This window comes from Anopheles funestus, chromosome 3RL (genome assembly GCF_943734845.2).
Source record: "Anopheles funestus chromosome 3RL, idAnoFuneDA-416_04, whole genome shotgun sequence".
NCBI lineage: Eukaryota > Metazoa > Arthropoda > Insecta > Diptera > Culicidae > Anopheles > Anopheles funestus.
The window spans coordinates 43,698,565-43,724,524 of NC_064599.1; the positions used below are offsets into that span (position 1 = coordinate 43,698,565).

At 41.1% G+C, this 25,960-nt stretch overlaps 1 protein-coding gene across 7 annotated transcripts in view; it reads left to right on the forward strand.

Moving 5' to 3' along the window:
* The window catches only part of LOC125769586 (four and a half LIM domains protein 2), a 93,684-nt gene that overhangs the window by 34,202 nt on the left and 33,522 nt on the right, over positions 1-25,960 (forward strand). For 2 of the 7 annotated variants that reach the window (XM_049438322.1, XM_049438321.1), the window contains 3 exons: positions 12,281-12,452; positions 12,537-12,738; positions 13,167-13,411. In XM_049438322.1, coding sequence (XP_049294279.1) covers positions 12,281-12,452; positions 12,537-12,738; positions 13,167-13,411 — 619 coding nt within the window. Of the gene's footprint in view, positions 1-8,748; positions 9,287-12,280; positions 12,453-12,536; positions 12,739-13,166; positions 13,412-16,216; positions 16,514-23,845; positions 25,922-25,960 lie in introns of those variants that run through there. The other 5 variants (XM_049438323.1, XM_049438325.1, XM_049438318.1 and 2 more) reach the window with 5 other exon arrangements.

The following is a 25,960-nucleotide window of genomic DNA, read 5'->3' on the forward strand; positions in this document are numbered from 1 at the left end:
CTGGGTAGCTTAAGCCAGCTTACGTGACAATGTGTACAGGAAAAAGTTTACAATTGAGACAAATTAGAATGAATTTCAAATATAACCAAACGTTTATACGCTTACATTAAACCAACAAATACGATTTAATCCGTTATACCGAATGCTAATGACATTACAGTTTTTCTATGTCGAAATTAATAATATGGTTAACGAACGAATAAGGAACTCTTTAGAATCGCACATTTATCATTCCAACAATCCAATCAAATCCAAAACTTTGATACTTCGCTGTGAAACATTTTGGAAGCGAGATTGTTACAGTGCAAAAAGAAAACAAAGGCATTACTGGATGCATGCCAACCTTTTATCAAACAATTTTAGCGCTACTTTTTACCTGAATAAATGGAGCGATTTGATTTTGTCAATCCGAAACCCACAGCGAAAAGAAAATCACGCTAACAATGTGCGACCAAAGTTTGATTAACGCGTTTTGCGAAATATAACAGGCAGATCAGGCTGACTAATTACTGAGTTTATCGAAAGGAAGAAATTGAACCTTTGGTTACATTGCACGACGCTCGTAAATTACATCCCCAACAACAAAACACTACATTTTCTTTCCATTTTTCCACGTGTATTTGTTTCTGTTTTTCTCTCTCACTCTATAAAACCGATGCACTCGTTTTGATGGGTGAAACGTACATAGAACCGTAAACATTGTACATCGTAAAGGGATAATTTTAATTTATTTTATTGCTTACGTATGATAGTGCACAGTAGCGGGTATTCTCGAAATGTTCATTTTGTGCTTACGTTTACCGTATACCGGTCCGATGCGTGCTTTTTCCGATAGTAAATACTAGGCGTTGTAGTTTACTCGCAAAATATGATATTACTATGATTTGTTTTCCATTTACTAGGTGGTATATTAGTTCCACATACATGCGCTTAATTATTATTTCTCGTTTTGAGTTTTAAACTGTAGTTAATTTCATTTGCTTTTAAGCGTCTGTTCTCTTATAAATATTGTTTATATCGCTATAAACAAAAAACTATCGCAATAATTAATGGGAACAGTTTTGGGCTTGAAAAATTATTTATTGTAAAAATGTACATATTTGATCGTGTAACGGCGCCCGTTCCCACGGCAGGACCGGGTTTAAATCCCATCCGGACCGTCCCCCCGTAGCGTGGACTGACTATCCTGCTACGTGGTAAAATAAGTCTTGATACGGCCAGGACGTTCTAACCGGGCAAAAAAAAATTGATCGTGCGAAAAAACGATTTCCCAATGGAGGCGCCTAATCAGTTTGATTTATGTCGTCTTTCTTTTCCCAACGAAATTTTACTGTCACTATCTCTCGGGGAAATAATAGAAGAAAATAAACGCAAACAAATAATGTGAAAGGAAAATGAGTCATTGAGTAGTTGGAAAAGATAAAATCAATAATGGTTTGATTGGCAGCTTCATCGACAGGGCTTTCATGCTCATTCTCAGTAACAAACGTCTTCTCAAACGTCACGAAAATGTCATTTTGGTATTATGACTTTCCGTTTGGCTCTCCGTTTGGCACATTCAGACGTTTCAAAAATCAATGATAACTTGATGTTCAACGGAAAGTAAAAAATTTGCATTACCTGTGCCAAACGGAAACCCCGTTAGAGAGAAAATCTTCCGTCAGCCGAAAGCAACGGAAAGTACTATTTTCTTGAGAATTGATTATAAAAAAGTGAATACGGAGGTGTCCACTTCTTTTGTAACTCATTATTCACACGAAATACAACAGTGGTGATGAGATTTGCGACTTCAAAACTCAAATTTTGTTAAAAAATCATACAGTTGCTTCTCTCAACGAACTGCTATTTTGAATTTTGTTTATGGTTTTCATCTTGACAGATTGATTGATCCAAGAAAAAAGTCGATGAAGCTTTCATCCACTCTAACGGGTGTGCGGAATGCAAATTTGCTTCCCGTTTGGTTAGAGTGTTTGTGACGGAAAGTTTCCCGTTTGTTACTGAGAATGAGCATGTTTGTTTAACAAAATGCTATTTTACGTATGCTTGTGAAATGGACTAGATAGAAAAGAAATTCTAAAACGTAAATATTCGAGCTACAAATACGGAAGTTTCTGGTTAGAATCGATAGAACTGTGTAAGGAATGTGTGTTGAAAAGTGATCCCCGAAGGGTGCAGATTGCGGAAAATTGTTTATGCTGTTTTATAACGATCGTCACAGATCACTAGAGATCGGTTGTTGAACGAGAAACAGATGGTAGAGTCACCTCCGTTTGATCACAAGCTTTACCATTACGTGCGTCAAGCAAGCTAAAAAGTGAAAAGGTTAAAGAAAGGTAAAGTTTTTAGTACGAGTAAGAGAACACATCAAATAGTTATTGGATGTCCTCTGTAATGGGTTTATTTTATCGTCTGTAGGTGAAGGTTTCAAAATATTTTCAATTGTATTTTTTCTACATGTCCGTATCGTTTATGGTCACGTGCTGTATGAGATTATAAGTTGTAAACATCACACACGGGTCAAGGTATGTTGCCTACAGTGGCTTATTAAAAATCATCATAGGTCGCATATTCAGACGTGTTCCGAAAGCTGTTGAAAGATTAAGCGCGTCCAAGAAAATGCTTTACCGCGGTACGGTGTCCCGTATGCCCTTGGCTGGATGGCAATAATAATAATAGGTTTTCGTCCGCTTTACTGACCTCAATGATCGACACAAACCAAGGGGACGCACTGTAGTTAGCAGTATCTTTAGTGCCAAGTTTTTTGGGACGCATGAAGATGAAATGAAATTTTCAGCCTTACTAATGTACTCGCATTAGGGATCAAGAAGAAAAGTAGAGGAAGAATAGAAATAATAACATTTCCCGTTTGTTCGGGTTGGTCCCATTAGCTCCGAATGTGGAAATGTGTTTACAAAGCGGCACAAAGCTATGTCTCCTGTACATTTTACAATCAATGCACTGGCTTGAAATGCGCTTTGGTATGATATTTAAACCCATTTGCTTTGCTTCGGACCGTCAACGTTTGTTTTTGTATATTGATGTAATAGCATATTTAGTGACCAAAGATCAACAAACATTGTTGTGTGCAATTGGCTTGGTTTTAGTTCGAAATAACTTTTCCGGATGCTGATCCTCTGTTGGGAGATAGCTTTTCTCATTTAAAAATAACACCGTTTTGTAAATAAATCTTCTCTAAATTTGTTTCGATGTCTATCTTAGTGTACATAAACAATAGCCACAAAATGTCATGTGTGTTAAGAGTTAGTGGAAGGAAAGGTGTATTTTCTCTTGTTTTAGTAAAATTTTCATTGAAGGAAATAGGATGAACTTTTTTTCTTTTGTTTGACTGCTCTTTCAAGTTATAATCTTGACGGAAATATATTTGTACGTTTGTCACAGAAAAGTAACAGAAGATCGTCAATACAACTCACTAAAACACTGACATGCTGTTGTATCTCACTTTGCCCCCAAAGAGATTTTGAATATTCACACTACCACAGATCTAATGTCGTGTGGCGCCATGGTTCGAGTGGCACTTGCTAAGCTCGTTAGAATTTGTCAACATTTGGTGGTGCAGAGCAGTTTCGTTTATTTTCATTCGCTTAACGCATCAAAACCAACAGACCAAGGGGGGCAGGGCGCTGAGAAGATTATGAGCTACATTTCGGACGAAAATCGACCGCACCGTACCGTGACATTTGCTGGGCGGTGGTGTTGTCGAACCGCGAAACCTCGTAGTGTGATCGGAAATGGTCAATCGTTATCCGGTTGTTTAGAGTTGTAAATTAATGGTGAAATATTCCGAACATCAAGGGTTTTTTTGTAATGGCAGTTTATCCTACCCATCCGCACTAGCCTGTCGGAAGCGGTTTGTCAAGCTTTAATCATTGGTCGTGAAAGATGAGATTTTTTACTTGTCCGGTCGTGTGAATACCGGTGCCGCAACCATGTGGACTAAGGGCTTAATGATAATTTTACTCAATCAGTTCATAGTTGTTAAGATAGGACAAATTATACAAGCTCAGTGTTATATTCTTCCCCTGCTTCTTCCAAGGCATGAAACAATAATTCGTAATCATACTGCACAATGTATCCTAAGTTATGCGGCGAAAAACAACAGCTCTGTAGGGAAATGCAAGACCAGTTCAAATTTTTTATTTGACATTGCCTTTAAATTTTAAATTTACTTGATATGGCCATGCCGTTCTAACCGAGCAAAAAAAATTAAGGAAATAAAGGCTCCAAACAAAAAGGTTAGGTTTTTGTGATTCATTAACGTGTTCTTTCAATAACTTTTTGGTTTTATTTTTTCTAAAGAAAGCGGTAAAAAAAGGTTTAAATGTTTTTTTAATTACAAAATTCTTTGATCAGAGAAAAATTTAATCAAACCGACTATATGTATTTTTTCTTGTTTCTTGGATTGTGAGTTTGTATTTTTGAATATGTGCCGTTGGTATGTGTAGTTTGTGGAAAATGTGAATTACTTTAAATTCTATAAAATGAAAATTAAAATAAATGAATTTACGTCGTTACCGTTTGATTCTATTTTGTATAAACGTCACAATTTGATTTAAATTGCTTATTACCATTAAGTGTTAGTACCTGATCTGTAACTGTAGCTAAATTGTATAGACTCGGTGTAAGTTCACGCACACGCGCCTTGTGTGTATCGACTCGATTGAGAAGATCTCCCATCTTCTTCTTCATTCGTAGAGTAGCGCATTTTGCGGTGATGTTGTCGTTCGTACAAAAATTGGCTCGATGACAGCTGACAGTGGAAGTTAGGCGTTTGCTTTCCTCTCAGCACCATCACTCCTCTGTTCTGGTACCTTTCACGTGGATAAACACACTTCTCTTTCGGCCATATGTCAGGAGTGCGTTTCATCCCACCCTTTTCCTCTTTCGTTGCCACTTGTTTTCTCACACCCATTGCGAAACCGTTAGGGGGCATCGCATCTTGATCACCGGTCGGACACTTTGACCTTGCACCAACCCGCTACCAACTACGAATCGAAAGACGTGACGTCACACAACATCGCTAGCATGATGCTGCATGTGTGCCACTGCAATGTGTGATGGTTGCTAAACCTATGTTCCACCGTTTCTGGGTAGTAGTAGACACACGTCACGGGTGCAAATTTAGAACTCATCATGAAAAGATATTGGCCCAACCAAACACGGCACAGGGCATCACTACCGTACATACGGAAAGGTGGATAAGCGTGGTGGTGGAAAAAATGTCTCCACACGATGGGGTGGGTCGGCTTCGAATCAGATTCGCTTCTTTTTGGTTGTGGTTTGAAAATAGATTTATAATTCCTCGTTTTTCATCACCCTCGCCCAGGCCAGGTGCTCGTTCCCGAGCAGGTCTTTTCACAGTCCGCAAGATCTTTTGATCCAACGTTTTGCGATTTATGTCGATCATTTCGTGTTTGCATTTGAATGGACGGCATTGTGAAGGTGCGTGTGTGTGTATGTTGATAGAAAAAAAACATACACAAATCGTGATAAATTTTCATTCTCCGCTTTAAAGATGAAAGATAAGATAAACATTGCATCGGTGATGTTTGTGATTAAAAAAACGGCTGTAAAAATATTTACCGTGATATGTTATGAAGCTTTACAAAATACACAAAAATAGGAAGTGTAGTGTAATAGGATCCAATATTGTAATGAGCATTTATAACTGGTTTTTGGAGTGATATTTTTACCGATCCGATTTTTACACGTACATAGTAGATGACTACCTACCTGTCTTAGAGTACATCGTTATGGTTCTAAGTAATATCAAACATCAAACATTACACTTAATGGTTGGTTAAACATAATTTTTCGACTTAATATGAGTAACCTAGAAGACTCGTTAGCTATTTGTCCGTACAATAGTGGCCAATCAATACAGCGTACAGTCCAACCGTAACCACTAATCTTCCAAATGGCAATGACATTCGGCCTGTATTGGGTTCAATCACTACCGTGTCCCGTTTTGATGGTTCTGTTTTAGATATCCCTGTTTTTCCTTTCAACACGAAAAGATCAATTTTAGGGTTGGACAGTTAGTTAAGGAAATGAACCGAACGTTATCCGTGACACCGCTATGTAAACCCTCGAGCAGAAGGGTAAGGTGCAAGCAAGCAGCACCTTAGCGAAGCACCGTTGGCGGGTGTCTTCGTGCGAAAGGTTGATTTAATTAAATTTATGAACTATCAACGCCTAACGAACGTTTGTCCGGTGTTCCGCACATCCTTAGAAAGGATATTATTCGTTCTGTTATGCGTTCACTTCTTGCGGAGGCACAACATAAGGGTCAAAACGCGAAAATAACGGCAACAAAAAAAAAACAAACCCACAAAGAAAGTGGCTATGATACGCCAGTTGGGAGGGTGATAATGGACAGTGACCGTTGATGGTAATCGTGCGACATTTTTTTTCTACGGTGCACATCGCAGGGAACGCATCGGGACGCGCCTGAACAATGCCGGACGACCGTTGTCCTCACACGAGAAGGCGGGCTAACGAGGTCCTGTTATTGAACCGTAGATAAAGGGCGTAATAACTTCTTATCGTCCGTATCGTACACCCATTCGGTTCATTTTCGGTGCAGGGTTTGGGCGCGATTTTGCGCTATTTTTGTAAATCTCAACCACGGCTACTAGAATTAGCAAGCAAGCAAAAAACAAAAAAAGTTCTAGAAAAAGACTCTGTAAAAAGCGTCTGAAACGTTTCGACCTCCCTTTCTCCATTGGATGGGTTTTTATGACGTTTGGTGGCTATTTTTGGAAGAAATATCTAAATCAACCGCCGGCTGATGATGGGGACGCGTGATCCTATTTAGACTTTACGGTTTACTACGAGATACCGGCGAGAGAGCCGATAAACGAGAGGGGTTGTGTGCGATAAACTATAGCTGAAAATATTATACTTTTATGCTTTACATTCCGGTCATTATAACAGGAAGCAGAAGCGTTAAATATATACCACCACGCGTACATTACCACACGCGTTCCGGGTGTGAGTGAATTGACCACCAACCAAAAAATTTTTTTTTGCTGATTTTCGGAAAATCTTACATACTTTTAATCCCTTACAACCGATCATAATGGAGGAAGAGTACGATCGTTTCGGTGTACGTGATATTTTATTTCTTTTTATATGCCATCCTGCGATCCACGAGCAGACTAATGAGCACCTGTTCGAAGCGAGCGATTTACAGGAGAAGGAAAAAAATCACTATTAAGAAGAAAAATCATGTAAAGATCAAAACTCTTCACTACGCTGCGATGACGAACGGAAAGCAACCGTCTTTTGTTTACGTTCGTGGAAGAACAGAAAAAAGTTTCCTTTCACACGCCTAGTTTTTCTACGACCAAACAACCCCGTTAGCAGTTGGATGAGGAAAACCGGATACTTTGGAGAAAAAGAAAAATTACCCAGTTTGATCAGCCGAAAAAAAATCATCCACCGGACGTACTGTGACTGCCAGGACCGCCAAAACTCAATGTTTGTCTTGCCATTAGTGTGAGGACACCGAACGATCGATCATGCTGGTACACGTCGATGATGAAGATGACGACGCAAACAGCTGGTTGGTGGTTGAAAACGGTGTAACGGGTTGGCCTTGTCTCTGGCGGGATTCCCTGTACGCGTATCCGATTGTGTGGTCGTGTTGAAAAATATTTCAACCAGCTCGAAAACAAATTCTGTGCCATTTTTCTTGCAAATCTTCGTTCTAATCGTTCGCGTCGTTGATCGTTCGCACCGGTTGTGTTTGATTTTCGCTTACGATCTTTTCTATCTGCAACGCAGCGCTGGAGGGTGTGACTGTTTCTTTTTTGGTTTTATTATATTTTTCACACTTCTCTCAAATGAAGATTAAGTTGTTGTTTTGTTTTCTTTTTGTCAGAACCGAACGCTAAGCATCGTTAATTCGTTTAATCGTCACTATCTGCTGACTTTTCCATGGCGTAAAAGAGTACAGTAATAGTCAGATGGTATTGCATTATTCATAAAGTAAACTACATATGTTTTCATGCAGGTAAATAAAGGACAAGTCGCCAAAATCAATAAATAGCTAATATTGAATTATTTAATTTTTTAAAACATGATAAAAAAAAACCCAATGTCACCAAATAGAATGTTAAGTTCTCATAAATGTATTTTTTCTCGTAGATAAGTAAACAATTTTTAAATGCTTTTTATCATACCCATAATACATTCAAAAAAATGTTTATTTCTCGTATCGGAAATTTTGAACATGATAAACGACACCCCAAGCTAGGTTGAAAATTCTTCGAACGATCATGATGTTTATGGCGGTAATACACCGCTCTGCCGTAGGAGCTGTTGTGTGGTGATGGTTTTCCTAATTTTCATAAATTCGCCAAACCTTCAAAATGAGTTGCACCTGTTCTATCGTCCCGGTTTGCTACCAACTGCCCATGCGTGTGTGTGATATTCATATGAAAGCAGTTTGCTCCATAGTGAACAACCCAAACTATAGGATTATGTTTCTAAGGGCTTAACGCAAATGTGTGAAAAATAAACTAGCTATAGAAACAGCGAGTGCTGCATTTTCACCATACATCCGGATAATTTGTTTCGTTTTATATCGAGCTGTTCCGATTAAAATTCCGACCGGCAAATGGGTTACATTCTGACGCACACGTCGTGCATCACCTTCAATATGTAGAAGCGCACAATATGAGCCGATCGTTTGGGAAGAAATATTAACGCCTTCCGCTTTTTTAGGCTAAAGAAGAAAACAACTGGAATCATCTGCAAATGGTGTGCTTGCTTGATGTGATTTGATAATGGTGTTAATAGACTGAGCAATCTTTCGTGCAAGTAGCAATCATCGAAACAGTGTGAAAACAAATAAACGTAACCAAAAATGTAGTGTGATATGAGTGCAGTGATATACGACACAACCTCAATGTACCTTGCGATCGCTGGCAAAGAAGTGTAATGTCTGTTGGGTGTCCAATCCTGTTTGCCCTTTTATCTCAACCCAATGAAGCAAGAGGGGCAAGTGATTGTTGATCGAGAATCTATAATACTGTATAACCTTTCGCATATGATCGGGTGCCGAGTGGAAGTATAAAAATAGTACAAACCCCCTCAACTGCCCAACTATGCTTGACCTCCAGCGACATGCGGACTGCCCGTTGTGGGACGCCCTCGCCAGTCCGGTGGTTCCTTGGCCAGGGATGCGATACGCCTGTGTGAAGGTCCTGCACGCCTACTGTAAAGTGTTCGACAAACAGGAACTCTACGATCTGATAGTAAGGTAAACGGGGTCCAGTTCGCAATGGTTATTGACATGTACATCAGTTGTGTGAAAGATCAATATAATGTAATATTAAAATAGCTTGTTCGTTCTTTTTGATGTAATGCATTTATTCAATTAAATCAATAAGTATATAATTTAGAAAATAGAATGGCTGGCTGTATTGAAACGTTTTTTTTAAATATGTGATGTCAAATTTATTTTGCGTCGAGGTCCTTTTGCAGGTAAAATTGTTTTTGCGGACTAAATTGCATGTAATGATAGCTAAAATTGATATTTAACCTGGGTCAGATTGATCCAACTTAGGAACTCTCCAGAGCACTCGAGAGTAAACTGAAGCACTGGATTCTGCTCCTCGTAGTCAAACTCGGCTTTTCGAATCCGGCCGTGAAGTGTTTGCTTCGTGAACTTGCGTTGATGAATTGATGAGAAATGACAAGTAAAAGTGTAAAATCTAAAGGTGATTCTGGGGCTAAATTTCAGTTTAATTAGTCAACAAGCGATCTAGTTCTGACAACATCAAAAACATGTCTAAAATTTACGGTGAAATGAATCATCTTTTTAATTTTATGTTTTATTCTAGCGAAGGCCATAGATTCTCATCAAAAGGAGAGATCCCCATGAAATATATTGGCCAGTTCTTGCTATAGGAGCCATACGAAGATGTTATCCTTACCATGATGTTTGGTGTATTAGACTAAATGTTGAGGCACTAAACTAGGGGATCAACTCTCTTTCAGCTAAACTACTGTTTAGCTACAGCACGACAGGACCGGGTGTGAAATCCCATCCAGACCTATCTCCGTACTCCGGGGATCCTGCTGATTATCTTACTATGGGTGAATAAAGTCAAAGAAAGCCAGTAATGGCATACCAAGAGAGAAATTATAGTGCTACAAAATAAGAGAAACGTTTGGAGATTTTTGGTCCCTTTTTTGATATTATATTTACGTTTTACTATTTTATGATCTTGTGCTCAGGTGTGTTACAAAATGTTTTACACTTATTATCTGGTTGTTTTATTTTCGTTATCTAGTTCCTCAGCTTTATAAAATACTAGGTTTATTTGCTCTGCTAAAGTACTGAAATTATAAATCAAAGGAAAAACGGGAAATTGTAAAACATTAACCTAAACATCATGCTAACGAATGTTTGTTTGATTGTTCTATCATTCGCGTCGTAAGCATTGAACAAACGCGTTAAATTAGATTGACACTGTTGCGCAAACAATCGATGCTCTCTTCCCCCCTTGTGCAGCATAATAAACACTGTCCATAAAAAGACTGCCGTAATAAATCTACGAATCGATAGTGACTTCATTCTATCCAACAACCGATAAAATAAATGTTTATTATGTTTCAACTCGTGCTGCCATAAGCTGCCATTATAGAAAGAAGGAACGGGAGTGATGATCTAAGCACTTAAAGTGTCAGTGTTGCTGGTGATGATGATGTTTACAGTAGATAATTATAGCTGCACTAACCTTAATGAATATACCCAACGTGCATATAACAAAAAAAAAGATGGTACAGGAAGGAATTTATCGGTTAAAGCAAAAGAGATTGTTTTTTAGAACATGAAAGTTGACACTATTTTAACAAGAATTTTTGGATCGGATTAATACCCATTTAGAGTATGAAGGTCTCTAAAAGTATAAGTATGAAGAGTATTAGACTATGAAAGAGTAGAGTTTTCTCTAACTACTCATGATTTTAATATATTTGATTTTGTTCAGATGCCGCTCACTAAGGGCTTGAGTTTGTCATTGAACTTGACTTTTCCGACCCACCCGACAGACGGTTACGATGACGGTTGCTGCTTGATTGTTGTGATGAATGGCATATTTTTAACCTTAAGCTGATCCACTCGCGTACGACTGAGACTTCTACCGAGACACAGCTTGTCAGAACGGGTAATATAAGCCGCCGCAGCCGTGTCGCTTCAAATTTTACAAACGTTAGCGTTTCTTGGCGGAAAATTAGCATACGCTAACGATGGCGCACGGCATGCAATTCTGACAAAAATTTTACAAATTAACAAGCTCATTAGCTGCGCTCAGTTGGATTGAGGTGTGCGTTACAAATAGTAGCGAAGAAGTAGATTAGTATCTTGTCATACATCGCGAAGATTGATCGATAAATATCCAATTTTTTGAATTGAATCTATCACGTCTGAGGAAACATTTTTTATTTATTTTATAATTCTTAAAAAAATATTTGAAATTAATATAATTAATATTAACATCGCTTTTAATTTTTAAGATTTTTCACTTAATTCATTTTTGAAAACAATTAAAAATAAAAACTATACATTAATAAAAAACACTCTGATTACCATGGTCCCACATTCTTCAAACAATACGTACCTATGCATCACCATCGCTTTTGATCGGAAGTGGTACTGTCGTTTCCATCACAACACGGCTACAACCCTATCTTCCTCAAACCATTTACCTCTCCTTGATTTCGAATGATCTCCATTACGGGCTAATTCAATTAAATTTTATGATCCCCCACAGTGAGCGAAAGAGCGTAGAATGGTCCGTAACCGGTGTATGCTTATACGTACGCCGGTACGACCGGTCAGACGGTGAGAGCAAAAATCTCAACACGTCTAATGAGCCGCTCGGTGCAACCACACACTCTTGTTAAATCGTACCGTAGAGACATACTCCGACAATTCCGATGGTGGACCATTGCCAAAGTAGGGTGGCTTATGCGGGGAAGCTGTTTGTGTTTGTGGTCTTTTTTATGTGGTTGTTTGTATCTCTCATCTGTTGGTTGTATTCTCTCTACACTTTTCTGCTGTCTCTCGAATCCATCGTGTTGCTTAAACGTTGTCTCGGCACGATGGAGTCGCATGGTGTTTCACACAACGCTTCCCAGCGCGATTGAAGCGAGCCAAAACATCAGCGCTGTCACGCGCTGGTGCTGTCATCTAGTGGGCGCTAGCGACCGTTACTAATGCAACAACGACGCGTCTTTTCATTCGCAGGAAAACGTGCCAGGAGTGCAAGTGCCCGCGGGAAACACACGCTGTGTATCATGAACAGTTGACTACGGTGAGGGAACGGCTCGGCTTTAAGCATGACACAAACACGTCTAGGGTGGATCCGCGCCAGATGGGCTACACTTGGGTACCGCCAGGCATTCTAACATCAGCCAAGGTAATATACCATATCCAGCAATAGCACAGAGTGAACTGACATAACTAAAGCGGTTTCTTTCCATCTCTCTGCATTGGTTTAAAGATACAGCGATACTTTGATGTGATACCACCGGAGAAGGTGCCCAAAATAGGCACACAAGGTGAAAGATTCCGTGATAAGCAGTTGGTGTATCAGTTGCCAAAGCAGGACCTTGCTCTCGACTACTGCAAGCACGTGGAGGACCAGAATCGTAGCTCGTACGAAGATTTTGTTGCGGCCAGAAATGAGATTGCACTGGATATTGGTAAGTGTATCGTGTGAAAAAATTGCGATCGGTTTAGCTGTTTAGAAAGAGTAAAAGTTTACAGGCGTGTGCATATAATCATGCATTCGTTCAGGCACTGTAAAGGTTTGTTCTGTTAACGGCAATTTCAAAATGCAATACAGTCTTAATACTAATTGCTCAAAGAAATCACAAGTCATACCACTATACTTTACTGTTAACACTAACTGTGTTGTTGTTGATTGTTGTTGATACTTTTGTTTATTATTTTTGAGCTTGTGTCATTTAAAATAAAATTTTATAATGATATTTTTTATGCTTCACATTTATGGTAGAAAATGAATAGTGCTCAAAACGTTCTTTGACGATCGTTAATTGATATACATAACATGCGATTAACCGTAAGTGATAAAGAAATAAAATTAACATGTGTTCATTTTTATTTGCAGGCTATGTGAAAGATACGCCACAGGCAACAAAATGTGCCGGTTGCAGCGATGCGCTCAACCAGGGTGAAATGGCTGTGACTGCACCGAAGTTCCGCGAGCAAACGCTTTGGCACCCGCGTTGTTTCAAGTGTACGACCTGTGATGAGCTGCTGGTCGATCTGACTTACTGTGTGCACGATGACCAGATCTACTGTGAGCGACATTACGCGGAAATGCTGAAGCCACGATGCAGTGCCTGTGACGAGGTAGGTACCTCGTGACAAAACATGTTCCACATCTCATAGCCAAACGGTTAGCGTGTCATCGTCGGGGACGCCTCTGATGACCGATTAAACAAATGTAATAAACAGCGCGTCTTTGGCAGGCTCGGTCACATAACTTTTTAATTGAACGACCACTAGCATTTGATGCGGGAAGAAAAAACGGGACCACCCTCGTGTGAAGGTAACACCATGCCGTGTACAGTGATTTATTGAAACGCTGCATTAGCTTTCGCCCGTTCGCAACTGGAAGGGGAGACGGATCCACGTTAACTAAATGTCCCATTTCCCATCCTGAGTAGATTGTGACACTTTATATTGCTTGTAGCTGGCGCACTGTTTGTCCGGCACATGAGGCAACGCCGGTGACCCATAGCGCAGGCATACCGTAAACATAAACGCGCGTCATACGATACATTGCCAATAAAATCGAGAAATGTGCCAATATTTGATTTACGGACGTACGTTGGTTGCCTAAAGAATATATGTTTCTTGCCCGGCGAGCAACGATGAGCGTGTGTTACTGTAATTGCAATATGAATAACGAATGGAACGAGATCAGTGATGTGTTTTCTGTTCGAAATGACTAAATCGAAGTAATAAGTATACAGCACACATAAATTCTAACGGTTGATGTCCTTTAAAAGAGATCGCTGACATTTATAGTGATTTCCTTATCATGATTATAAATGGTTTAAATGATTTTTTTGCGAATGTCTTAAGTGTGCTATAAGGATTAAAAATGATTACTGCTTGTTTATGTACAACTAATAAAGCGTTGTAAGTAACAAAAAAGAGGCTGGATGAAAAAACAAAAAATCCATTCCTTGCACCTTGAAGGATGAACCGAAAGCAACCTTAAGCTTAACGGATCATTTGAGCAGTTAAAGCACGGGAGCGAAATCGTGCCAGTTTATTAACATAATTGTTTGTCTGTCCTTCCGACGGCAGAGCTAACCTCGGAAGCGGAAACGGAACGGCTCATCGTTATATTACCATTACCACTGACGCGGTGCTGACGATAAAAGCAAGCAGAAAACCTCAACCGCTCCACGAGTGATCCGTGGCTTCATTTTCACACCTCACTAACTTCTTGACCGTTCCTGCGGATGTTGTTGGTTGGTATGCTTCCGCCCTGCCGGTGGTTCCATTTCCCGATTGAACGTGGTCCACACCCTTCCACGTGCAGTGTGCCATGCAAAGACGGAAAAAGGCGCGTTCATATTTATGGCACATGCTGCTGCTGCTGCACACAGTTACTGACCGCGTCACCAAAATCAAATGGAACGACCCATGGAGCTTCCGGGTCGGCTCCGTACAGACGAATCGTTAGTGAGTGGTTGTTCCTTTTTTAAAGCCATCTAAACGGCACTCCCGAAGGGCGTCAAAAGAGAAGTATCATTATCATAAAATAGGGGAAAAAGTAAAAGTAAGAAATATTGTAATACAAATTGACACAAATAGGGCTGTGTGAATGACTCGGATGAAGGTAGGATCGTCTCGGAATAATATATAGATTGATGAGCATGAGGCGCTGTGCCTTCACACTCTTCACATGCATAAAACAACTTTTGATAATTGATTTTCTTCCCTTTTGAATTTATGTATATTCATTCAGCAAGGTTTTATAATTCATTAGGTGAAATTGAATTATAAAAATAAATTGATTTTGCTTCGATTAAAAAATATAACGTGTAATATGTTTTCGAATAATCTTTTAGAAACAGTTTTTGCATTCACTTGCTCATCAACGAAATGACCTCGATCTCGAATTGGTTGGGAAACAGTTTTACATTTGTTGTTATTTCAGATCGAACGGAATCGTGTTGAATTTGTGCCAGAACGGTCAGTTTCTCGCTTACTAACGAGAACACACTGCTACACTAACGAATGAACGGCAAACCGTTACAGCTTTTGCTTAGGATGCACTTTTTCTTGGCCAGTGGGGTCGACTTTTAACATTTCTCTCCAATTGGTAGCTGCAGCCGACGGTATTGCGGATAAAAATATTGCTTTACTAATAAAAAAACGGGTTGGTAAATGAATGCATCTAAAGTTTATACGCTCTTTACTAATTGGCAGTATGTACACGTTGTCCTTTTTGGCAGCGTGGTGGAACATAATTTTAGTAACGAGAAATATTGTTATAGCGTGAAATGTACTAAAATAAACAAATTAATGAAATGAGGAAAAACTCAGCGTCGAATTTTAATCGTTTCATATGTTCATTGCCAACAGCATTTCGTAACGGGCTATGAAAACTCTTTGGATCATTAACTTTTCACACTGTTCCCAAAATAAATGAAGGATCATGTCATAATAAATGATTTGAAACTAAAATATACGAACAATCACTTGTGACCAAAAACCTCCAAACAGTGATGCGTATAGATCAAGTAACAAATATTTCCGGATGCCATGTTTAAACCCTGAGTTCGTTTTGGGGTGGGGGACATTTGCACAAACTTTAAATACGCTAAATGGATCATCGTTATGGCTGAGACGTTAGTAAAATTCAACTAGCAACTGTTGACATTTCATTGGCTAGCAGTTGTGGACAGAGTAGAGTGTGCCAGGCGTGCACTTGACCCAAACAGCAAACGGTGCTCGGCCGACGTCTTTGGATGATGGATTAGTTCTGCCTCGGTTGCATCCATTTGCTACGCCCGAGTCGGGGAGCATCAAGAGAGCAATCTCACGGAGTAGTTCATGAGATTGGTCAAAAGAGAGCGCTTGTGTGAAACCAAGAGGGAAGTGTATTTTTGTTTGAGCAAAGGCTTCACAGCATGACGATACGGTTGAAGCTGGCTTCGTCTTGGAGTTTGGAAGTGCTTTGGTTGCTCCTCTAACTGAGGCTTTGCTCGTGAAGAGAAGGCAAGAGCGATAGGCTACGTACGGTTCTCTCGTTCGTTCGACAGTGAGTGAGTCAATCGAAGGGAAACTTTCACGATAGTTGCTCGGTCAGAACAGACCTACCCGGTGTACTAAGCCAAACAAGCACACTAAATTTTTGCAGCAGAAGTTTTATCCATCCAACGGTCCGTTACGGAACGAGTGTCCCGTTCGTTCGCGGTCGGCTGTCAATCGGTGAGTGGTCGCAGTGTTTTTGCTTCTTAATATTGTTTGAATGAGAAAATTCAACGCGAGCGTGTATGCGCACCCATCTGGTTGCTAGTAGCCACGGCTGAGGCGCTACTAGGCTAGTCTGTTTGTTTTATTTCCTCGTGTGCCGCGTGTTTGTGAGGACCAAAACGGGTCCATCGTTCAAACGTGTCCAAGTGTCCCTTCGCAACGGAAAACGTGTTCGTTGTTTTATTTACCTACAGCAAATTCTTCGCCGGTGAGAGTGCGTTGTTGATGTTCTCAGTTGCCCTACTTTTGTAACCGTTATAAACGTGACAGGTGCGATTGCCGCGTTACGGAGCGTTACGAAGTGGAAAATCGTGCTTATTTCAATCCGTGTTCGGTGATTATCTTGGGTTTGCTGTATGAGAGTTGAATAAGTTTCTTACTTGGTGATTCTTTGACTGTTTAAAATCTTCTGAAGAGTATATCATAAATGGAAAGATTTTCTCGTTCAAAACAGAAAGTCATCTTGAAAGATACTTTAAGGGATGCCATGTTCGTTAGTGATTGATTGATGAAGTGAACATAAAACCGTACCTTGCTATTTGCGTGGAAATGAAGCGATTATTATTGCGCATAAGAAACGAGTTCCAATTTGCGCCTGATTTAACGTACGTCAGAGTGACAGGTGGTGACAATGTTGTGCGATTTAACGTATTCCACTGCAGTTGGTAGCATACTTCCGCGCGATGCGGTTTAATTTTGTTGACGCAAACGAGAGTGATTGTAAGAATGAAAGAGCAACAAGATGAATTTCGTAAACGGTGTACAGCACGCATAACGCAAGACAGCGCTGGCATCTGAGAACGATCGTTTTTAACGTTATACATGCGCTTCCAACCAGCAATTAAAACCGCACGCACTATTTTGGTAATTAATTTCACAACGCACCATTTGAACTGTGTGCCCTCGAGCCAAACATTCGATCAGTGGGCCCCGTAGCCTAAAGTGGCAATCGAAACCAAATACGGCTAACCACCAAAACTGAAACCATGTTGTTGCACTAATACGCACACCGTATTGCGCGACCGTGCGGCTAGAAAACCTGTTTCATTTCTACATCTACTTTACACGACTGTTTGTTCCCTCCTCTGGAACGAGTAGGAGACACGCCGAACTCTAAACAGATCGAAGATTATCGATCGATGCGACGTCTGATCGTGCGTAATTGACGCAGGCGTAGGTTCACTTCCCTTTCTCGTACTGTAAGCTATACAAGTGTGTTAGCGGTGGCGCAAGTGCGTCAAGTCGTACAGCACTCTCAATTCACTCCGGTAGATGCCGGTGTTTAAAAGCAAATATTGGATCCCATCCCACCCTTAACGACCGTATTGACAACTTTTGGGCGTATACATGTGTGTGTGTATTGGTTTCCAAAAGCTGGAACCCTGACCAGAACCAAAAACGACAATTGGCGGCTCGCGGGTTTTTGAACCCTAAATCATTACAAGGTAAATCCATGTCTACTTGTCTTCACCATCTCGGTCTTCGGCCGCATTGATGAAGGGTACAAATGATTGAAAAATTGTGATCAACCGATAACTCAACGATGCACTAAACTAATGAACATTAGAATGGGCATTTCTTGTCCTTTTCACCTTCAGATTGAACTGAAAAAGCTATAAACTTTTGAATAATGTTATAGAGTTTGTTTGTCGGCAGCCAACATTTCAATACATTTTTCTATCTATGTTTTGCGATTGATCGTACATTGCTAAACATTGTTAAAAAAGTGCATAAGAAACGAAATATCGTATATTTGCTCTTATATGGCACAAGACAACCTCAAGACAGGTCTTGGATTTCTGGCTTTCCTGGACTTTATCCGAATGGGATTTGATACCTGTTCCTGGTCGTGTATAAACCGGCATCGATACCACATATAACACCTGGCCACCCCGTGCTTTGAATTATGTTAGTTATCAAGCACACTTTAGTTCCGTCAAATAACGGGAATTCCTACGTTAAACGGGCTTGGTTTTTAATTTCAACTATTGAGTAATTGCTGAGGCATTATATTGATCCTGTATACATACAGGATGAATGCATGCCACCATGAAATTGATTGATTTTATTTGTGTAGAAAGCATTATTCTTTAAGGATTTATGTGTTTTTAGCTTTAGTTAGTTACAAGAGAAAACTTGTGCACATCCATTTGATGACAAACCACATGCTTACCAAGCTAAAGAATCATAAACTGTACTGCAATCGCAATCGTAAGAGCACGTGCCTGGAAGCTTCTGGCCGTAACACGGCTCTATGATCGTCTCGAGCCAATAATGGTTGGAGGGCAGTATGCTTAAGTCGCGTTTAGATGCAATTAGTTTAATTAAAAAGCCACCTGCTACAGACAACCGTGGTTGGAGTTCATCTATCGGGTATCGTGGACCGGACTAGATTCTTGGATAGTCTTGAAATTCCTTCATATAGAATAGCCCTATCCGAAGGAATGTTTCACCACGAACTTCGTGAACGCTTTATCAGCGCAGAACGGAAGCACGAGGTTGGTATTTAGATAAGGCTCATTCTCGGGCCACCTTCCAGCCCCGAACGCTGATTATCGATATTCCGCCTCGAAAGCGAACAACGGAATGTAACAATATGCTTGCATGGGATGAACATGCTGCCAAAACAGAATCATGGCCATAGAAACCTCACTCCCGGCACTGCCAATGCTCAATGACATTTAAATGTCATGGAGTCTTCGAAGGCTACGGTTAAAGATGGGGTTTTGCTTCCGTCTGCGAATCATCAAATGGGAACAAGGGTTTTTGTTTTACGTTGAAAGGCATTTCGTTCCGCCACTGTGTGGTCCGTTAGCTCTCCCGGACCCTGTTCGGTTTGTGAGGCATAAATCTAAGCCGAAAACGCTTTCACTGTGTTTTTCTGTGTGTGTAAAATAAGTATATTGGCAGCCAAAAAAAAAAAAAAAGAATTCTCAGGCACCTTTCCTTCCCCATCCTATCGGGTGAAAATCTTTCGTTGTTTTTTTCCAAATCAGGCCCTGGCAATGGTAATTCGAAAGGATGAGCCAATGCATACATTTGTGAGATTGGTCATCGAATTGGGTGATACGTTCAGGGCAAAAGGGGTGCATCGTAAAATTGTCTTCCCACACCCTGAATCGTTCGTTTGTGCTGGTAGGATCCGTTTCCTTGATGGTCCACTTAGCCCAAAGCGAGGAAAAAATAATGTGTCCTTCTCTCGTTAACATGTGCATCTCTTCCTAAAGCGGTTTGGCATATGTACCCATTGCCATCACACTCGAGAGAGCCTAAGGCGATAACATTTCGCAAATGAAACGCTTGGCTGTATAAATCCAGTCCGGCTCGTCACCAGTCAGACAGTTTGAGACAACCATAAGTCATCTGACACGCCGTTAAGCATGATACTCTTTCCGTTTTACTCTTTACTCGTTACTGTCTAACGGCTGTAGTTTTATAGAACAGTAAAAAATAGTATTCTGAGAATACTTTTTTTTGTTAGGTAATTATTAGTTGTTATTAAATAATTATTATCACTACACAAATTTAACTCGTTTTAGTGAGTTTTAGTGAAATATATATTTATATATTTTTTTTTGTTTTTTTTTTTGTGGCACTTATTCATGGTAGTTAACTGGCAGTTTTGATCTGTTCCTTTATGCAGAACTTATGCTACTAGCCGTTTAGCAACTGCAGTGCTTCTTCGCTGCCAGTTGGAACAGGAGCACTTGTTTGCGTTGGGGAAATACACTCGAAAACGAGACAAATATCCGGAAGGAATAAACATTCATAATGCAAGTGGAAACAGGCAGTTCCTTCGAGTTTTTCAAAGCAAACTTGCAAAAATAATGGTACGCTTTGATCGCTTTGTGAGTGTAACTCGTTAAAGAGATACTTCTCTAATTAAAAGATCTAAACATTATCAACGTTTTGGATTCATTTTCGATGAAACAGTAACCTAAAAAAACTAATAACGGTCTTCACGGTCCATCAACTTAAAGCCAAACTAATTATTTTCTTTGTCTAACTTCCAAAACAATAGTGAAAAATTTTAGCAACAATTAGGATGTTTGTAGTGTTTAGATTGTCAATTCGAACACAAACTAACATTCTGTTCTGTGTCTGTCTAGCAACGTTGATATTTTTTTAGTATAACTTAATTTTGCTCAACTACTGAGAGATAGCGTGTTATTATCATAATGAAGATTGAGTGAAATGGTCCAGAACAAAGCTCATCATCCGTTGGTTCTGGTTCCGGGCACTTGCCTGCCGTGCCGCATACGACTTTTTCCCCGTTTGTTGCCAACCTATCTCACACAAGCACGAAAAGATTTAATTTAATTTAATAACAGCTGAACTTTAGTCAGCTTCAAACCTCTTTGCCCATTGCCATGCGGTTGTCGGCATCATCCGTTGCCGAGTTTCCTGAAGGGCCAAACGTACGAGATGACATTTGGTACGGGCATCGTTCGAGACACACGTAAAGAATACAAAAAAAGGAAAAATGAAAATGGCACAAGAATTTTGCCGAGGGCAGCTCGATATTGCCGCACCTCTTCTGCGCTCATTCTGTTGTAAATGTTCCGATGTGTCAGCAATTGTTTCCGCGTTTCATACTTTGTGTGCTAAGTGTATAATACCGCTGCTGCTATGGCTTACATATGTTACGGGTTGGCGGTTTTGGTGGTTTGGCATACGAATGCTGTCGATCAGATGGAGGCGCCCGGTACACCGTAAGGGTTTTGCTTTCTGAGGGCAATTTGTGCAGTGAAAGAGACAGGATTATACCATGTAAAGGCATCATATTGTAAAGAAATGGTAGCGTTCGTTTTTAAATGCTTCCAGACCACCTTCTATTTCCGCTCTGTGACAAAATATACAAGCGCTGTTTTGCGTGATCATCACCCATTATCAGCTATCATCGTTTGATTGACTGACGAACGCGCTTGCCATTTTATTATTTTTGCTCCCCCGTCCACCAAAAACATTGTAGATTTAGTGCCAGTTTCGAAGGTCATATGTCAGACCAACCTGACCAACAGAAGGGGAGAATGCAATAGGTAACAAGAAAATAAGCAAGAGAGAAATGAAACCAACCGTCAAACCGGTATAACTGCAGCCAATTCATGGTCAACCACTCTGTTCGGCAAGCCCACCGGTTGACGGGAACTTTACCACCTAATAGGGGAAAACGCGACCACCCCTCTAGTCAGGGAGGGGGACATCCTATCTAGTCAGGCATCAATAAAATTCCCATCAAGAGCATCAACTAAGTAGACACATGCGGAGTTACTCACCACCCATCGCTTTATGGGGTATTGTCGCAACGGTGGGTGGCGATGGGGTCAATATTGGGATGAATGAATTTTCATGTTTCTGTGAATGTGTAATACAAGCAGGGAGCGTTTAGGGGAAGTTGATACGGTAACTGGGATGATTCAAGTTGTAAGCAAGCTTCCGTTAACATTTCTCCTCAGTGTGAAGTAGCGCCATCTGTAGGAAAATGTACTAAACAACAAGAAAAGCATGTGAAAAACTTTGTACTAAAGCGTTTTTGATGCACAATTCTTGAGGGACGGTATCATTACAAAATGCTTCTAAAACAATATCAAAATTAACTATAATAATGTTGATTCTGTACTTTAGTAAATTAAATAGGTTTTGATTTTTGTTTAAAATTGTAAACCTTTTTCAGTTGTTTTATTTTATGTATTTTAGAAAAGAAGATAAAGCAACGATTTGTTCAACCGTTTTCTCCTATTTTAAGCCAAATTTTGATGTGTTGATGTGACGAACGGAAATAAATTATATCGTAGGCAATTAGTGTTAGTAATTAGTGTTTTAATTTTCAACCGACCGGAAATATTTGCTTGAATTTGATTATAATTGGGCTGCGATCGCGTAACATCGTCACTATAATATTTGGCAGATTATTCTCAAGAAAAGGAACGAATCAACTGAACCACTGTGTTGATATTTATGACATGTTGTGGCATTTGGCCATGAGCGTAAATGTCGGGATTTGTACCATAAACGGGTGACCTAGGGTGCCCCGTTTGCGGTCAGGTTCAGCGACGCGATCGTAGTCGAAGGTCGAAATACGAGTGCGGGATCAGTGGGAAGGATTTGCCCTGTCAATCTAATGCATCTACGCTTACCGTGACGCATCAAACGATCGACGGTTGAAGTTTTATTTATACAAAAAAAAACATCTCTCATACTTTCTCACCGAAACGCGACCATGTGGTGTCGATACGATCACTCTCGATCTATTTCAAATTCAACGCTCAGTGTGATGAGCTCGCGCATGTAAACAGAACTGGGCTGCATTTCGATGCAAATGCAATCTGCAGTCTGTTGACGCAATGGGTGACGCTTGGTATGTTTTTTTTGTGTGATAAATATACGTGTTTTTTATGTTGGTTCGTGGATTCTTACTTTCAAAAACAAGTAAAAGGTTTGAAGGAAAAATTCGGTTTCTGTTGATGGGTTTGGTTTGTTGATTGTTTTACAAACTGTGCTATCACCGAACACAGTAACGATTAAATCGTTCTTATTGTAAACTGTAAAATGATAAGTACGTGAGTGCACCGAACAAATGGTCACAGTTTTGTGCCTCTGCAAGTAAGCAGTTTCATTACGAACGATATGATACTACTGCTACCACGAAGAGATTAAAACAACAATGTCAACAACGTGCATTAAATTTCGACCTGTTTCTCGAGTGTAAAATATGCATTTGCTCTTGAAAGATTGGTTAAGGCAACAAAAACACGTAATAAATGTCCTCACCCGCATCGTTCTTCTGTGCGCACTTTTCGTTTTACTTAGCTATGATTGATAGTAAAATAATAATTCACACTAATATGCCAAACACTTTATCTTCGTGCCCTAGTCATGTTTTGCATCAACTGTGCCATGCTACTCCGCATCCGTACAAACCTTTGTACCTAAAACACATTCCTTTTACATAGTCTCACCGATTACAACTCGTAGTAGAAATATCTCGCCTCACCCGGTGCCCGTTGGGGTTATTTTCGATACACGCTTCCTAATCAGCCATCTTGTAGTTTTCCTACCTGTAGACATGGTACAACAATACCAATCGAACAATCCGCCTGTTTACAACCGTGCCGTACGTTCAGTGAAGAAAAATGATTACTCGACCGATCGGTACGATGACTCGTGCCTCGTTTTGAGCCAAGTCGCGTTGACAAATCCAATTAAGAGAAAGCCCGAATCATTGATTTGAATTGTACCGATGTCTTTTGTATCACCGCATCAAAAGCTCGGTTCGTGATCGTATTTGAGGTGATTTGCCTGTCATTGGTAAATGCGATTGATCTAAGCAGAGCGCATCGAACGTTTGTCGACCGCTTCAGTTTGATTCCGGCTGTCAGTTGGATTCGGTAATTAAACAATCGCTGTACGATCGATTGATCAAGCAAACCTGCCGTCCTATCGAACGGGTTCGAAACTACACTCTCTGTCCCTCGCTCTTAGGGAAAGTGCGGATATCCACGAGTGACAGTTTTTGTTTTCCATTCCGTGCGTTTTATTGCCCAGGACACTTGCGAGAGGAATGCTAAAGGGTAGAATGTGTGTGCAGATCATAGCAGTGCTGCGGTGAATGCATCAAACCAACCCTAAACTGCCACTAATTGTGTATGTGCACTGCGGTTGCGTAACCGTTGCTGTTGCGTAATCAAATTTAGTGAAGAAAACTGGTCGCTTCTCGCTTAGTTTCGTTAAGTTAACATCAGTTTGCGAAAAGAAAGTTACAATTAACGCACAACCATGGGTGTGATGCTATCGGTTCTAGTGGCAGGAGTGGGTGCGATGGATCTGATTTACTGCCTGGCGTACGTCTCCAATCAGGTCACGGGTGAAGAGGTCCCCAACGCCATCGAGGATGTTCCCGGTAAACAACACGGCAGCATGGAACAAGGCCTAGAGCAGTATCGGGAAAACATAAAGCAGCAAATTAAAGCAGCACCACGGAGCACCATTGATGGTGTAACGTATGCACAGGATGGTGTTCCTTATAAGGATGGATATAGACTGGAACCGGCCGAAGGTGCCGCGCAGCTGGACGTATTGATTGAGAAGTTGCGCGTTCTCGAACGACAGAGCCAGGAAAAGGAACATCAGCTGGAGCAAATGAGCGTGCAGATGAGTGAGCTAGAGCGGAATACGGCCGAGCAGAGCCTCATCATTGAGGAGCTTCGTTCGCGCTCGGTTAGCCGAGCGCATAGCGTTGAACCTTCGGGTACATATCGAACGAACCTGTCGCCAGGCGATGTTGTGCCTCAAATCGTGCTGAACGAACCGAACGATAGTGGTGGTAGTGCTGATGAACCACGGCCAAGTTCGAGCAAGTTCCGTCCGATACGACGGGACGATGGGTTGCGTAGGTCAGTGAAGCGGCGCTCCGTGACGTCGACAACATCGTTGGAAGATCGCACAGAGGAACTGGAACGGTTGAGCCAGTTGGAGGATGAAGAGTGCGCACAGATGGACGATTACATCCCGATCGTATATAGCCGCGATGAGCTTGATCCGACGAACCGGCGGCATAACATCAGCCCAATCCCAGAGAGCTGTCATCATCACGAAGACGACGAACGACAATGGGTGCCGGAACGATCACCTGAACCAACACTTGCTGCCAACATTACACGACCGTGGGGTGATATCAAGCTGGAAGAGATGAAGGAGAAAGCTGTGTTGCGTCCGGCCCGATCAATGTCAATCGAAGAGGAAGATATTGAGCCACCAGCGGTTCAGCTGCACGTGAGTGAATCAGCACCGTCCAATCTAAGCTCCCACTCAAACTCACCCGATCGGGATCGGGCAGAAGGTCCGACACTACGACGCACAACGAAGGAAGCCGACTTGACGATCCTGCTGCAGCAAGGAGCATCAGAGAGCAAGGCAAGTAGTAGTCGTCCCTGGACGACCGAAATCATTGTGCAAGACGATGAAACAGTGGAGGAGGACTCTGACTCTGACGATGGCACCCGTACTATACCACAGTTCATGCAATCCAAATCCCCTTCGCCGTACGCAGACGGCCAAAGTTACGTTGCGCACGAGCGGCAGCCGCTCGCAGACATCTCGAACCGGCTTGTACCGCTTGTTCCTATTGCATCCGTATCCTATCCTTCCCGTCCCCGGTCACCGACACCCTACGACGAGCCCGGTTCTTCCCGCGAATCAACCCCAACCTCCCTACCTTCATCCCCGGAAAAGATCTCGAATGGTTTTGCTTCACGCGAAACTTCCATTTCACCGCACCCGGAGCAGCAAGAACAGCTACAGGTGCCAGGATCAGCATCACCCCTATCATCATCACCATCCACATCGTCAGCACGTTCGTTCGCTGTGAGTACTGGTCGAGGGAACGATGTATCGCCGGTCCGG